The sequence below is a fragment of the Maylandia zebra genome, linkage group LG20 (assembly GCF_041146795.1).
Source record: "Maylandia zebra isolate NMK-2024a linkage group LG20, Mzebra_GT3a, whole genome shotgun sequence".
NCBI classification, from domain to species: Eukaryota; Metazoa; Chordata; class Actinopteri; order Cichliformes; family Cichlidae; genus Maylandia; species Maylandia zebra.
The window spans coordinates 25,615,342-25,632,663 of NC_135186.1; the positions used below are offsets into that span (position 1 = coordinate 25,615,342).

The 17,322-nt window shown below is 40.2% G+C and overlaps 1 protein-coding gene across 2 annotated transcripts in view; it reads right to left on the minus strand.

Annotated features, from left to right (window-relative positions):
- Window positions 1-339: 339 nt before the first annotated feature.
- Window positions 340-17,322, minus strand: part of LOC101477622 (cadherin-4) — a 241,770-nt gene continuing 224,787 nt past the window's right edge. For both annotated transcript variants that reach the window (XM_004546200.4, XM_004546201.4), the window contains 6 exons: window positions 14,469-14,611; window positions 10,270-10,509; window positions 8,706-8,942; window positions 7,504-7,643; window positions 7,256-7,420; window positions 340-4,711 (listed from right to left, as the gene is read on the minus strand). In XM_004546200.4, coding sequence (XP_004546257.1) covers window positions 4,505-4,711; window positions 7,256-7,420; window positions 7,504-7,643; window positions 8,706-8,942; window positions 10,270-10,509; window positions 14,469-14,611 — 1,132 coding nt within the window. In that variant the 3' untranslated portion in view covers window positions 340-4,504. The remainder of the gene's footprint in view (window positions 4,712-7,255; window positions 7,421-7,503; window positions 7,644-8,705; window positions 8,943-10,269; window positions 10,510-14,468; window positions 14,612-17,322) is intronic.

Here is a 17,322-nt window from a genome sequence, read left to right on the forward strand (position 1 = left end):
ATAACATGCAAAGTTTTTTTTTTTCTTCCTTCAAAATTACATTAAAGGCTTTGTAAAAAGACTTTACTGTCATTTACGTGAAAATATGCACATTAAGGAATATCACTGTCCTAATGTTTAGTGTAAATTATATAGCTTTCTTATCTGCACAAACAATCAAGAGTGACAATTTATTGTCGTGGAAAAAATGCGTAAGAGAAAAACTTTTCAGTGTACTATTTAAGACAAAAAAATAAAGGTCTTTTCACAGCACATTAGCACTTTAAAAACAAGATGAGTGCGAGGAAAGGCGACGTGTGCAGGAATCAGCGGGTGACAAAGAAAAGACAAGAGGCAGTGTTCTTACAAGGAGGGGAAATTTTATTTATAACACATGGTGCTGACAGGGAATCTCCAGCTCAGCGTCTATATTACAAGGTTGATCTGCAAGGCTGCGCATGTACTGTACGGTATTTGGAAACCAAGATTGCAGTGGCACTATAAACACACGCTTGAAACAACAGACTCGTTCCCTTTTGGTTTTTTTTTTGGTTGTTGTTTTTTTTCTTCATTTTTTTTTTACAAAATGGTACAAACAACAATACAAAATATTTGTGCTGTTGACAATTTACAAAAGAAGTCTTTTGACTCAATAACTGTGCAATTTTTTTTTAAGGTTTTTTTCTTTAATCTCCTCCATTTGAAACAATGTGACTATGGTACACCAGAATGCCTTCTGGACTGCAGCGCCTGTCATGCGGGCTGCAACACTTTTTGAAATGTAGTATGGTTACTGTAATAGAACTCATCTGTCCATTATAAAAAAGACACATGCAAAAAGCTCCAATTGTACAGTTACAGTTTGGCTAACTTTGTCTCTTTAGCTTCAAGCAAACACTACATTATGTACACTTGGACTTGAATAGCATTAGGATAACTCTTATGAAACACTGCTTCTCATCTTTGTGTTTCTAGTAGTTTGGCTTCTGTCGGAGCGTCCCGTCACGCATGTGTCCATGGTCAGGCAGTGTCCAGAGTGAGATTAAATGTCCCTTAACCAAAGCAGAAATCAGGGTCGGACTACAGCAGTGCAATACTTCTTTCTTCCTTCAATCTTGTTTGTTAATGTTTTCCCTCCATTTAATAGAGGGACAAGACAAGTGGACCAGGTAACAATTAATGGCCAAAGCTCCTTTATTTCCCCAAATAAACTGCATTTTAATGGGGAGCCAAGTCTGATGCAAACCACTGATATATTTGCTGCTGTGTAACTGTGAGTCATTAACATTCAGTATTGTAATGTCATTGCGTTATCTAAACAACGCGGTTCTAAAGGTCAGTTAGGTTGTCTAAAGTGGGGCCTCGTGTTTCGTCTGGCCCTGAATCTGGTCTGAATGTCCAATAAGAAAGTACGAGTAGTCTGTGAAGCATGTCTTTATTCTACGAACACTGGATGGTCATCAGCAAAGTCGCAGCTTTACTGCTGGATTAAAACAACGCTGAACGGGCTCATATATTATAGAACACTCACATATATACAGTAAGGCCTAGAGGAGTGAGTGTGTGCTAGTATAGACTGTACAAGTTGGTTTTAAGTGGAGCCTTTTTGCTAAAAATGAAGCAAAAGTTGAACAGCGACACGAGTATGGCTGTAAGCTCTTACAGAATCCTACAGATTCTTTTAAATGCACATGGCTTTTTGTGAAATATAGTTTGCCAGGTATTTGTTTTAAACAAAACTACGGTGAAAGGAAATGCAAAGACTGCACGGAAACAGGTAAATCATGTCATCAAGTGTATAAAAATGTTCCGTATATACAACACTTATGTCAGAAATAATCACAAATAGCAGAAAGTAACAGCTGTGTTTATTTTGTGTAGATATTCTGGAGGCTGAGGAGCAGTCGGATAGATAAGAGCTTATCCAGCTGTAAGCTGGGGGAACCACTCTGTTTCTCATGTCTGAGCTGAGAGCTGCGCTGAACATCGCCACTTTCTGGCTTTACAATGCAAGGTTTGACCTACAACTACCTAATTTTAAGAGATTGTTACCCTGTTCGCCTTATTAATTACACTTATAGATGCTGCTTTCCCTGTTCATAGTTGAAAATGAACGTTTTAACTTCTGTTCAGTTTGCATAAAAAATACATTTATCTCATCACAAGTCAACTTTCATACATCCATTCTGAGAGCATACTTACTTTTTCCATGTCATCACTTTTCACGTTTATACTTATACTGTATATTTAATCTGTTTAAACCGACCAGGTGAAGAACTGAAAAGCAGCAGCAAGAAGGGGGAAAAAAAGAGTAAGAGTCCCGGATCCTTCTTGTCATATCATGTGAATGTGACTGTTACTGATATTTCCACGAAGCAGTCATTATAATCATTATTTATAGACGATCTGGTCAGTTCACATGGAGCTCAAACGAGCCACCACTGAGAAGCGTTTTAATTTGCACTTGGAAGATAAGGAAAGATTAAACCTTTCTATCTGTAGCCAGCGTCTGGTCCCTCTGTGAAATGTTTTGGGTATTTAAATAACATAAAACAGAGACTAAAGCTCCCCCCCCCCCCCCAGTTCTCTTTACACTGCCCTGAAATATGATTACAAAAACCCACGGGTAGCGCTGCTTTTTCATTAAGTCACAACAAAAACTGCCTTTCAAAATGTCTGTCTCATAGAAAAACGTTATTACTGAAGCTTTAGTTTAGCTTTTTCTGCTTTGATAAAGTGCAGAATTTCTTATACTTTCCCTTCTACTAACTTCTTTTTAAAAACCTCTTGAACTCAAAGCCAAAAATTTTAGGAGAAAATTTCAGATGAATGAAACGCTGCCTGAAAAGAGACAGATTGTGAAGGCACTAAGTCCCTGGCTGAGGCTCAATTCCCACAGTTTCTCTGACAGGGACCAGCACCAGAGTTTGTATATTAAAAGTTTGTTGAGAAACAACAGTGAGTCAACAGACGGATAATGAAAAAAAGGGAGACAGAGGGACTCAGAATGGGGCCTGGACAAGATAGCTGTTCTGTAAGTAATGCTATCAGAGCTATTTAAAGTTATCTGGTAGTTTCTTCATAAATGTACATTTAATATAGTTTCTGTGGCGCTTTTACTGCATGATAACTGGTGCCATGTTATTACCTTTAGACGCAAATATCTTGCATCTAAGTGACGAAACGGTTCTCCCACTGAAACGCTACGTCCAGATGAAAAGAATCAACCTTTTGGGATTTGGATGCACATAAACACGCAGACTTTAAGTTATCCTAAAGGCAGAATCATGTTAAATACCTTCATTTTCCTAAATAACCCTCACCTGTACATACATAGTTAAACATTACAGAGGTAACACGTGTGACTTGTCAATCTTCAAATTTAGTAACAAGCCGTATCGAGTTTTCGCTGCAAACGCAGGGAGCTCAAAACAAACACAGCTGCTATTGAAGCCACGATAAACAAAGACACATAATGCATTTCTTCTCTAAGACAGTCCTGTTATGTATTTTTGTGATTTAATTCATCACATTCAAGTTGGCTGTGATCTAGGAGCACAGATATGCCTGACTTGAAAAATTAATGATTTGTCCATAAGTTACAGACACACTGTAGGCCTATGTACAGTACGTCTAGCATAAAGCGCCCTCGTTGGCCAGTCACCACTCCTCTGAAACCAGTACTGAGATCTCCCGCAGCTACCACAGCCCTGCACGACGGGAGAAATGACAAGGGAGGTGTGAATTAAAGGGTCAGGGGGTCATATGGGGGCGTGTAAGTCCAGAGAATGGCAACCAATCCTGAGTTAGCGGGAGTCAGCTAAAATACGCACCACTGAAGGCACTTTTTTAAACAACAGTGCTTCTGTTCTAAGTAATTCAAGTTCAAGAAAGAATAAACCGAGGCCCTTCGTGCAGGAAGGACTTTCATATCGATGTTCTTGTTCTCCTTTTCTTATCCTTTGTTTGCCTCAGACAAAGCAAGCAGCTCAACCTAAAGCTTCTTCAGAGAGTCGGGCGGGGGCTGACAGCGAGGGAAAAGCGATGACCCTCGGGAATAGGGAACAGCTTGAATCGAAGAGGGGTGAGGATATAAAAAAAATAAATACAAATAAAAGGCTACACAAACATAGGTAAAAAAATGAAAATCTGACAAGAGGAACTTAAACCTAAATCTAGCATATAACATTCAAATGGAACAAAAGCACAACAGTTTGAAAATTAATGAGAAGTCTGAAAAATCAGAGCTTCCATTTCAGTCACAGACAGGCTTAGAGCAGGAGACGGTTGAGAAGAGCACCCGAAACTGACTCATGGCGCTGGTCCTCTGTGGTGGGCAATTTGATTGGTTGGTTGGTTGGTTGGTCAGTCCGTTGGTCAGTGTGAACATGTCCTTGTTATCTTGTGTTCAATAAGGATGTAATAGCCCCTTGTTTTAGGGGTCAGAGCATGGCAGGCCAGCTGACGGGACAAGGATGTGTGTTTGCGTGTGTGTGTATGTGTGTACGCGTGCGACTGGGCAAATTTAATCATCATCCCCTCCTCCGTACATGTCAGCCAGCTTCTTAAATCGGGGGCCCCAGTCATTGAGGTAGTCATAGTCCTGGTCTCCTGTGCTGGAGGAGTTGAGGGAGCTGACAGAGCCAGCGGTGGAGCCGCTACCCTCGTAGTCAAACACCAGCAAGGAGTCGTATGGAGGAGCCGTAGGATCGTTGTCTGCTGCTCTCAGTCCCTGAAGAAGACGGGAAAGCAGAGAAGTCAGCTGTTAAACTGTTGCACTACTTTATGTGATTTGTATGTTGAGCGATATTCCTCAAAGCCATTAAACTCAGCGTTGCATCAAACTGACATTTAATGTAAATCATGCCCTCATTTATAGCATATTTGTGTATATACTGTAGCATTGCATAATTAAATAATGTCAGCTTGTTCAAGGTGCTGTGAATCGTACCTGTTGTATACATGGGGGTCTTTAATGTACCCATACTTAACATTGTACAAAATCATCTTTATGTTTAAGTAAAACTATCAAACATTACAGAAATTGATGCATTCATTTAGTTTTTATACCTCTACATGTACATGTGAAGCTAACAGAAGAACCTGATTGCTGCAGGTTTTACCTAAAAGCAGCTGGGTAGCATTGTGGTAGTGTCACCTTTGAAGCAGCAGAACAGAGTTCCCAGACACTGTGCGGATAAACAGTCAGATGCTGGGAAACCCGAACATGAATGGATGGAGTTATCAGAAGCCAAGATGACAGACATACAGGAAAGCTCCACCAGAGGGCAAGAAAGCAGAAAAGCCATCAACATGTGTGCCCTCCCAATCATCAGAAATGTAGTACATAGGAGGCACGATCCAAGATGAAACACAACACAGAGGCTGTGATAATGGCAGCACAAGCACCAGATTCATACACAGGACCAAAGGTGCAGAGATGCCTCTGGCAAAGTCCTGCACATTAGTGCAAGCTCAGCCAGTTTAAAGGACCATCTTTGCTGCACACTGATTAGATACACTGAGGACGGCAGAGGTAATACCCTCCAAAGCTTAACTTGGTGAGGAACAACCGGATTCTAAATAACAAATCAGCAGAACAGAGTCAGAGGGAAGCTGTGATAGATATGGCAACCAAAGCTGAGAGTTAAGTCTTAGAGCATCCACAACATATATGCTAATAGACCAGTTTGACCTTTGTTTTGCATTGTTCTGTTTGGTTTAGGATCTTCTAAATCATAGTGCATAGAAAACCACAATAAAAATGTATTCTTAAAGATTATGCTCAGAAAAAAGGCACAAGAAGTGAAAAGATCTTAAAGAATTACTAGTTATTTTTAGAGGTATGTATCATAGCAAGCTAATTTAACAACAACAAAACAACCTTTACAGGATCCACAGAAAGCTTTTGGTAAATATCACTGGTTGTAGAAAGTATGCTGCATCCTAAAGGACTTATCTCACCCTGCTCATCAGCTGTTTGAATGTCTGCCCTCAGGCAAACGCACTAGCACTTGTTTTTTTCAAATCCCAGAACCACCATCTCACTGAACTCTGCTCTGAAATCACACACCATAAATCAGTAACAGACCAATTCAATCAGCACCTGCTGCAATACTATTTACTATCTACTATTTATACACAATCTTCTTAGACAAGTGCAGTATCTTTATAAAACTACTGTGGCCACTTTTGACTCTTTTAAAAATATCTGAACATCTGGAACTGTGTTTGTATCTTTTACATACCTAATAAGTTCAATTTCTAGGTAGTGTGCAGAGTTGTTGTGGTTTTTTTCTTCTTCTACATAGTGACGATATAGAAATTGCGAGTGTATATGGTTGGTGTGGAACTTTGCTTCTCAATAACAGGCCAAAAGTTACTGAGCCTCAGCCACAACATTATCAATATTAACAATGACAGGTGAACAAGCGAAGTTTCTCATGCCCTTACGTGTCATACTGTTTACACAGCACGATTGGCACCTACACAACCTCATTGTGTAGGTGCCAATGATTGATCCGTGAATACAAATACAAAACTCAGGAGCTCTTTGTTTCAATGTGCGATCATCCCTTTTCATCAATACTTTGACACAGTTTCATAAATAAGATATGACGGGGTCTTCATGTTATCTGGCAAGGCTCGATTCTTTGCTCGCTTCCAAGAATGATAAATTGGGGCCATCGACCTGAAGGTTAGCTAGGTGAAAAGAATGGACTTCATCCTTTTCAGTCACATAATGAGAGATACTATGGGTAGAAACCTAAAAAGCTTCAATCGGTCTGGGCACAGTGCATGGCAATATCACCATGTGTTTGCTGTGTTTGTGTTTAACCAGGCTGCTGAAGCGAGCTCAGGTGAGTGCATGTGTGAAAGAGAGAGAGTGAGAGAGAGTCAAGGCTGGATGGATCAAAGCTGAACAGCTGCCAACACCTCTCGAGTGTGAACGTGTTGTCACAAGTCTGTCAATCAGCATTTTCTCGCATCAGTGTTCCAACGCTGGAGTTGTGTGAGTGGACAGTGCTCATTTGTACGTGTGTGTGCGTAAATTAACCTGGCACGGTGAGAGGAGCTGTAACATAAAGCAAAACCTGTCGTTCCCATCACCCTGGTAGAGTTCTACGTTTTGAACAACATTCAGAATAAGTAATCACGTTAGGTGTCAGATTGACGGAAAGTAAAAGTGAGTGGTCCATCTTATAGCGGGAACAAACAATCTAGTAACAGTGGAGCCATTGTGCATGCAAAAGATAATGTGTGCTTATAAATCTACCTCATGGATGAAGTCTCCGATGTCTCCGGGGTGGGGAACAACAGGTCTGATCGGATACTGGGACTCTGGGATGATCGGACGCTCATCCACCCTGCGGACACCAGGCGGCTTGCTGATGATGTGCTCCAAGGAGTCGGGCTGCTGCAGCTGGCTTAAGTCATAGTCCTGCAGAGAAATCTAAGTAAGGTACAGTCTGAAACAGAACGCGTATTTGTGTATTTGAGCAAGTGCGTCTCTCAGGATCTCACCTGGTCCTCTTCTCCTCCTCCCTCTTCATCATACTTGAGGATGTTGTCCCTGACATCATCTTCAGGGTCAATGAGCAGTTGCTTTGTCTGCCTCTCCTTCTCTCTGCGCTTGATCCACACCACAAACAACAGCACCATGCCTGCAATGATACACACATGAATGTGAAAAAACCCTATGGTATGTTGCAACAACCTCTAAAAAACAAACTAAAAGCAGACAATCAGATAAGTACGTAGTAAGGTTGCATATAAGCACAGAGTGCAGATGCTAAACATGTATAGCGTTTAATACGTTTAGCACGTTTGTGTCGGACTTGGCAACATTTAATTAAATGTCGGTTTTACTAATGCATCCTGAGGAAGCTGTTCGCCATTCGTCCTGAGGGATAAAAGACCGTCAAGAATAAACAACCTAAGTTTATGTTAACATGACAAACTGCAAAGTACAATGACATAGCTATGCCAACACAAAACCACTTAGGGAGCCGGTTGGTGGATGAATGGGCCCAGCAGGCAGATGGCTGCTACTCATAATTTATTTCCTCCAAACAGTCCCTTTAACCACAGCCACTATGACCTTTCCCTACTTAATCATACGGTTAACGTTTCAGTAATATGAATCATGACGAACAATTTTTCTTTGTTATTGCGTTTCATTTTTTATCCTTAAGTTTTTATTATCTTTGTAGTCTTATCTATCTATTTATATATTTATGGTTATTTCTGTGTGATCTTGTGCTTGTATATGTCATCACTGCAAAAGCTTGGTGTGCTGTACTTGAGTAAATAACAAGAAAACAGATTCAATTAGAATTCTGGGTTAATAGGAGTTATAAGATAATAGAAGATTCTAAATAATCGAAACTTTTAAAACATTTGAAATGATCTATTGGGATTGCCATACACAGTGTGAACACAGCAGCAACAAAGTAAGGCAAGACTGATAGTAGCATTTTTTCTCTACCAGGAAAAAAAAAAAACACAAAAACATCTCATCCAGAGATGCTGGAGAAGATTCAAGCACTCCAGGCATTTATCTATTATACAAACTGGTGCTGATGTTATTGTATTGTTAAATATTTTATGTCTGTGCCATGTACTACACTTTTTTGAGGAATCTAATCACAGACAACTTTTCTACAGCAAATGTGTGGGTACGTGATATGTTTGAGAGCATCGCTGAATGAATAGCAAAAACTCACTGAGTAGTATGATAATGCAGATGAGGATGGAGATGATGGCTCCAGTTCCAAGGCCAGCAGCTGCCACGGCCCCGAGGGTGGTGCAATCTCCGTTTTCATCGCAGGGACACACCTTAACTTTGATGACTGACCTGTTGGACAATGGAGGGTTCCCGGAGTCTGACACGATTACAGGGACTTCATACACTCCAGGCTCTAAATATATTTGATACCGCAGACTCAAACGGGCAAAATCACCTGTAAAGGGAAAAGAGACATTACTAACAATCACATTTCATTTTTCAAAAGGATTATTTTTTTCCTGGGTTACAAATAGTTTAAATAACCGTATCCTCAAAAGTTGATTCTGCTCATCTGGATGTAGAGTTCTCCCACTGAAAACGTTACATCAAGATGAACAGAATCAACTTTTGGGGATTTACTTACCTGGATAATTGAGCATGCATCAAGACATAAAATAACTGTAATTTACATGTTTTATCTACATTTAATAACAGATATTTGTAAAAAAAATAAATAAATACTGCAGCCATTTAGTGAAACTTGCAAACAAAAATATAGCGTAAAAGGCAAAAAGACAAAATTCAAATGAGCATATGAATAGCAAATATTTGGTACGAATACCTTTATTCTGCAACACAGTCTGAACACTTAGGCAAGCTGTCTTGTAATTTCTTTAAGTAGTCTTCAGAAACAGTTCTGCAGACTTTCTGAAGGACACTGAAAGCTCTTCTTTATATGTTGACTATCTTTTGTTCTGTTTTCTGTCAAGATGATCCAACACTGCTTCAATAATGTTCAGGTCTGCGCTCTGGGGAGGCCATTGTGTATTTCCTTTATCCAGATATCTTTTTACTGCATTGGCAGTGTGTTTGAGATCACTGTCATGCTGAAAAATGAAGCTGTTGCCAATCAGATGCTTTTCATTCCATAAGAACCATTGCTACTAATTTTAGTCCAATTTTTGAGTAATTTGGCTTCTTGGCAGCCACCCTTCTACTGAAACCATTTCTGACGAGGCTTCAATCAAAGATGAATCAACCAAAAGGCTAGATGCATCTCTCAGGTCCTGTGTCAGGTCTTTGCTAGATCTTTTCCTATTTCTTAAGGACATGACCTATCACTTTTTCTTTTGCGGTCCTTTTGTTCAGTTTCTTCAAATTTTCTAAGGACACACTGCACAGCACGCTGGTACATGCCAAGTTTTTTGTTAAAATCTCTTTGAGAATCACCTCGTTGGTAGAAAATTACTATGTTATCCCTGTCATACTGTGCTATGTGACATTTTTCATTGGTTCAACTAAAGAAATTTGAACAAATTATATGTTTGTGTGACAGGGTGCTAGTAAAAAAGTACTTAACGATGTAATAAGTATGGCTCCTTGAAAGCAAAATAAAAAGAAATGGTAAGCTACTCAAGACTTTTTCACAGTAATGTACATGAACATGCACATGGTTAATAAACGCGTAAGGAGATTTTTGATGCATTGTCAGAAAAGTAAAAACGAAAACGTTTTTTGAATTTTTTAAATTTGATCATTTCTCTTCAGTGGTAACACCTTACCGCTGATCCTAGAAATTGTCCAGTTACGTCGGATGGTGGTGGGAAACGTGGGCAACTCGAAGACAAAAGGTCCAGCGTTGGGGTCTGTGTCGGCATCAGCGGCAGTGATGTTGACACCGTTGATGCTCCTGTACGTCCTTTCACAGATCTGAGACTCTTTGGGTATGAGTGCTGGGGGGTTGTCATTAATATCTATCAGATAGATCTGCAGTGTGCCTGTGCCGCTGGCTGCAGGAGAGCCTTAGAGCAGAAAGAGAGAAGCAAAAAAAATAATATCACGACAGGAGGAAAACATGACAAGAGAAGATGTGTGCAGTGAAAGGGACAATTGAAGGGGAAGAGAGAGATGTCGAAGGCTGGCAGAAGTGAGAGAAATAATGAAAGAAGACGAAAAAGAGAGATACCAAAAAGGAACGAGAAGAGGTGATTGGAGCATTGTTCATTCACAATGACGATGAAAAGGTAGGAATACTGTGAAGCTGCAGGAGAATTTCTACACTTGACAGAAACACTTCTGACAGTTATGCTTTCCAGTTCTTCTTTTAGTCTTACAGCAAAATCAAACCCATCACAGTCGATCCAGATGGTGGCACAGCGCATCCAATCTTCTGGAGCGAGTCTAGGTACAATAATGATGACTGTAACACAACTAAACAAGTCTTTGTCTATGTGTATTACACTGTTATATGATAGTCGTTTACCATTTTGGACATAAAGGCACTTTTATTTGAAATATTAACAGTACATTGCTTTAAAACAACTAATGGGACATTGTCAATGCACATTGACAGTCCTTCACTGTCACACAGACAATCAGTTGAATACTTGAAATTAAACACAGTATACACGTGTGTTTATGTATTAAAAGTAAATCTCCATAGAACGTATGCAGGGAACATTTAGAATGTAAAATAAAGGTGTTGTTGCAAACTGAAAGCAGTGTTGCATCATTTTTAAAGTGAGATCAAGTTGTACTAAGAATCTAGGTGATTTTTTTTTCTGTGTTGAACTCTCAATGACTGCACTAGACTGGCTCATTTACCATTTTTAGGTAGTAATCACATTATACATATAAATCCGCAGCTATTGCCTATTAGCAAGGTGACAAAATTGTGACATTAAACGCTCTAAACTTTACACCAATGTTGTTCTGACTCAGCTTTGTAAATCTGTGGAAATTGTCGAGGCAACTTGGTCTGATACTGATGTAGGCATGCCATTGTAAGTGCTGCTTTAACTACAATAGTGTCAGCCTTGGAGTGCAATAACATGCACTGGTGCACACAGACACACTCACACTTCGTCTACAGGCACAATCTAGAAGCTTCTGCATTGACCGAACACAGCAACAGACCATCAGCAACTGCATTATGGAGAACTAGGAATAAGAAATAGACACTTTAAACAATCAGGGAGGGAGATAGCTGAGCAAAGTGATGAATGCATGAATGCGTATGTGCAGCAGGAAAATGTGGCAGAGAAACATCTTAAAAAAGGGTGCTTAGCGGTATAAAGCTCAGCGTTGTTTATTGAGTGTGTGTCAGTGGGTGACAGCCCTTAGCTTTCCCCAATTAGGAGTCATTTCCCTGTCATGCCCCACTGGCCCAGTCATCACATGGAATCAAGCGACCCCAGGGCTCATCTCTGGCATGAGATAAGGGCAATGCAATTTACAAAGATTTATGCAAAGCTTACAGATCTGCCAATTAAATGTGGCAACAGAGCAAGACGTTTGCCACAAGAAGGGTGAGACACAGCTGAAGACAAGGGTCTGGAGTGAGTCTGTTATCAGTTCGAGCTCTGTTTCACTGGTAACACTATGGTTTTTCGATTGCTTCATTAATATCAAGTGATTAATAAAGACATCAAGACGTCACTGATGAATATAATACGTTTTAGTATCTAGAGACATTGGATGAGTGACCTAAAATTTTTGCCATAACTGGACAACAGGCGTAAAAGTGAAAACAATATAGATGCTCAGCTCACACACAGTTTCGTGGGAAGTGCCTTAAACATGCATTCTATCTGAAGGCCACTATAAACACATTCCTACTGAGTTTAAGGGCTCTGTTGCTAATTTTGGGTAACGATGACTAAAAAACAAGTGTATTTTGTACATCTTGGTGATGCAATGGAGTATGAAATGACACGCTGACTTGCCAAGCACGAGACATTAGCCAATGAGCTTTTTATAGCCAGTTCTGTCCTTCATTGCCACATCAGTTTTTTTGCAACTAAGATGGACCGACACTAATTAAACATTTTTATTATTAGTGTCTTTTTCATGCTATAAGCATCCAGACAGTAATTATGCATCTCTTCGTATTAACTGTTGTGTGTATTTCCAGTTTTTTTGTACTTTAAAAGCCAGTCTAGGGACAGGCATTGCAAATTAGCATAGGCCCTGTGTGTGGCATGGTTCATGTTACATACTTGTCCCTATACAAATACACAGTTAATGCAGACTGTTAAATGCAATTTGTACATGTGTAGATGCTCTACCAGGAATACATGTGGTTCATGAATGCAGTACTGCAAACGCAGGCTTTCAAATGCACACACACACATACACGCGCGCGCGCGCACACACACACACACACACACACACACACACACACACACACACAGAGGCTTACCAGTTCTGCTGGTTTGTTAATCCTAGCCATGTATGGGGGACATGTGGAAGCAGCTTGCCACAGCTGATAGGAGAATTATGTGGGTTTTAACCAGCTAAATAAATAATTATGTTTGTGTAAATTCCTCAAAAGGATTTGTATTAACTCCTTTTTTTGATGGGGGATGAGAGATGCGAGGCATGGTGAAAAGACTCGTAGTAAGCCTACCATATGCTCTTTGAATAACGCATAAAAATAAACAATACCATAGGTGTGTTAAGTGGAAAATGAGCCAAAGGGTTCTGAAATGGTCAGATTTCATCGAGGGGGTGTAATAAGTGTACTTCTCACCATGCTGTCACCACCTCTTCATGTCCCATTCTACTATCCTTACTGTCTCATAGTACTTCTTACCATAATCCCTCTTATGTTGTGACGGCTGGCACTCAGGCAAGACCCACATAGACACACAAACATGCACATGAAAAAAACCCTTCTGGTTTCTTTTGTTCTTGGCCACAGTCCCAATATCAGGCAGACCTATTAGAAGCATGCCTGTCGAAACGGTGTACTTTACAAAGGTGAGGTGAGCAAAAAACCCCAAATAATAGGAAACAGGTAACATATCGTGATTATAAAGAAGGTTTGGAATTAAAAAGCAGAAAAAAAAACAGGAAAGTCCAAACAACAGGAGCATGTAAACCTATAATCCTGCTGCGTCTCCATGCATCAACACAGCAGGTTACATTTTTTGCTGTTTGACATTGTCAGTCATCACAAATACATGTACACACACATGTGCACGTACTCGCCAAATTTCGTTTCAAACGAGTGGCTTCACACATGCTAACACCTATAAACACACCAATGTTTCAAAGCCAGCTCAACTTAAGATAAATGCACCAGTGCGCTGCACGTCACTGATAAGGCAATTTGGAAGGAAAATAGCATTTCCCGTTTTACTTAAGAAAACAAGAAACATTCACTTCCACTTGAGAAAAAGTTATTTGTTTGCTGTGATTGGGTTTGTGCTCTGTAATGCTTGAGTTTCAACTTTGAGGCAGAACAAATAATGTATGCTACATAAATTGCACAAAGCCCAAGGAGGAAGCCGGCTTGGACACAAGATAGGAGAGGCTCAACAGTTTAACCAGTTGTGCAAATCCTGGATTTTCACTGACTCTAACCCAGCTACATGCCTTTATAGTCTTCTAAATCCACATGCAAGTCGAAGTTTTAATCAGCTGATATACTCAATATACAAAACACTAGCTTGTGTCTCAGAGTTCAATTACACTGTACAACTCTTGGCTCTGGATTACATCAAATGCATATAAAACAAATGGTAGCAAAGCACCTTCAAGAATACTGATTTTACGCTGAGGTGTATGTTATACTGTAGAAAGTCCCAGTTCTGTCATCATATGCCTAAACTATTGGACATCGGAGTCTTTAAAGAATGAAAACTTGATAAAAAAATGTGGTAAAAGTGTTAAGCAAATATGTAAGAAACAGCAAACTCTGATTTTAAATGAAAAATAGCAAACGTCACTAATGCAGCAGCTTAAAAGAGTTTCTTACCATTGTCTGTTGCCAAAAATGTGGCTTCATATATGTTGTTTTTTACATAGACAGACTCCCGGTCGAGCATTGCTGTGGTTACTATCTGACCGTTGCTTCTATTGATGGACAGCCAGTCTGCTGGGTCGTTCAGCTTTGAATACCTAAAGACACACAAAGACAGATCGATGGAGACGTTAGCGTTTCCCTGTTTACAAGCAATTAGAAATTTTCTCTTGCATCTGTGCATACCTAAATTGCCTCCCCACACACACGGTCTAAAAATCACAACAGCTTGACCTTCACACAGTTTAATTCTTCAACGACTTCTTCTCCAGAGCGTGCAGCCTATAGTCAATTTCACCTCATTTTTTTCCCACTCCTGTGTACCAGCCATTGAAGTCAATTACCTCCCTAGTTAAGCACTGACGCAACTACCTGTGTGTGTGTGTGTGTGTGTTTTACACACCCATTTTCTGAACGTATTGCTTAAGCTTACACGGAGAGGTTTATATGCATATATGTCTCGATGCTTGCATGTTTGCAAATGTGCCTGTGTGTGTATATAGGGAATGTGTATAGTGTGGAGATGGGAACATGGGATCTTGGTACTGACAGGAAAGTGGATGTGGTAGCAGGTGGCAGCAGTCCTCTGGGATAAAGCAGCAGAGAAGGAACAGGGGATCATCTCCAGGACCGAATGCCAATCTCACTCTAATCTCGCCGTTCTTGTTTTGCTGGCTTTTGTTTCCTTTGGCTTGTTTCACACATTCATTTTTATCTAAGCTCTCTCTACTCATGTCGCCTCACCTTAACTTGAGGTGCTTTTGTGTTCATTCATTTTCGTAGCCCCGTCTGTATCTTCTCATCTGTGTCTCATTTATTCTCCGATTCCGAGTTCATCAACAGAAACCGCTCTTGGTTCACGCGTACACTATGAGACATCATCTGTAGACATGTGACACCTTGGCCTTGTGCACCTATGTTTCTACACCAATTTCATTTCATTTACTGAATGTGAGCCGGGGTGAAAAAGCCAACTTGTTATGTGACATATACTTCCAGGCTTTCAATCTATTCAAAATGAAATGGATTTGACCTTAACCCCACTTTTATGTTTACTGAAATGTACTTTACTCAGCATTAGCGTACAGCTCACTTATTTATTTGTGCTTGATTAAATACTGCATAGCATTTCTACTTACATGCAGGAGACTGAAAGCCTGAAGGGATGGGTGGCAATAAGTAGGGGGGTGAGGGGTGGACAGAGACTATAATCTCTATCCTGTAGTGATTGAGGTGGGATTTTCCCAGCAGGCAGTGGGCATGATCCGAGGCAGAGCACAGTGCGGGGAAGGGAATCACAGAGATGACATTCCCACACTCTAGACAGATTCACACAGGCAAGCCAAGCCCACAGCCGCTAACAGGCAGACAGTGAAATCACCACCAGGACTACAGTGAGTCCATCACAGTGGGAGGGTGGGATAAAAGAGGGAGGAAAATGAGCAGGAATGTGTAGGAGAGGTGACATTCGGAAGTAGCAGCATGGCTGTATGATCTAATTTTAATGTCCTCATTAAGACCGACTTGATACCTACTGCTGTTCTGTGTCCAAATGCATTTCTATTGGCTTGACCATGCCAAACTGACAAATGCTCTCTGTCTGTGGAGTGGAGGGCAGACAAATGGGTGTACATTTTAATGAGAAGATAAAAAGTTTTTCCAAATGCTAGAAACATCATGTTTGAAAAATAAAAACATATTTCTGAGCCTATTAAACAAACAGTTTTTGATCTGGGGAAATATTTTTCTTGATACCCTTTCATATCTGTCAATATGAAGATGAATTAAGCCAAATTTTTTCCCCTCCCTTCTGTCTCTGCGTTCTACTTTGCTTTCCTGGGCGTGGCTTTCATCCTGATCTATGGCTGGCACACCCTTGTCTCATCAGCTCACCTAACCAACTGCTTCTCCAACCACTCTCCGCCAGATTGTTCTGTCAGCTTCAGCAGTAAACTAACGCTGGGCCAACTCTGATTTATTTCCTTGTATATTTCTCTCTCATGTTAACCAAGTTCTGTCTCTGCGCCTCAGATCTTCCTAATGTGCAAGCCAGCAACCAGTCAGCTACCTGCCAGCCATGCTGTCACTTCTTCTGCCACACTCACCTGTCAGCCCACTCTCCACTGTCCTTCCCAGCTCTTCACCTCCCAGCTTTGCCTCCTGTCTGCCTTGGAGCCAAGCCTCATCACACAAACTCTTTTTTTTATAGTAGTTTTATAGTTTAAAATGTCTGCTAATGGGAATCTCTTAAGGTCACTAATTAACTATACACATTTTTTTATCTGTACAAACATCAGCGTTTTAAGCCCTGGAGTTTCTGCTATTTCTCTGGCAAACTATCAGTCAAAAAACATAAAACCAGAAATATAATTTGCTGTTTTTACACTTCACTTTGTGTACAAAAAGATTTGGCATGTTAAGAGACTTGTTAATTATTTAACCTTAATTTTAGGTGGTGCACAGACATGATAGTGGTGTCAATCTTTTTATCCAAAATTCAGCAGAAAAGATTAGAAATACGCAAATAATTTCTTTTTAATATGCCTGACAAATGAGCAGTCACGAATGAACTTTACTCAGAAATCTCAGAGGTCAGTGCCTCAACATTTGGGCAAATAAAATCAATGTTTTCAGCACAGCTCAATGCCAAAGCAAGAATTTTTGTTTTTCACTTGGATAACAGACCCTTTAAAATCAGGGACAGAGAAGGATTCAAATATGGAGCGCATAAATAGGTGTGTATAAGACATTTTCTTCTTTTTTGCCCTGCAAAATGACTGCAGCACCTATTTGTCCCCGGGTACGTTCC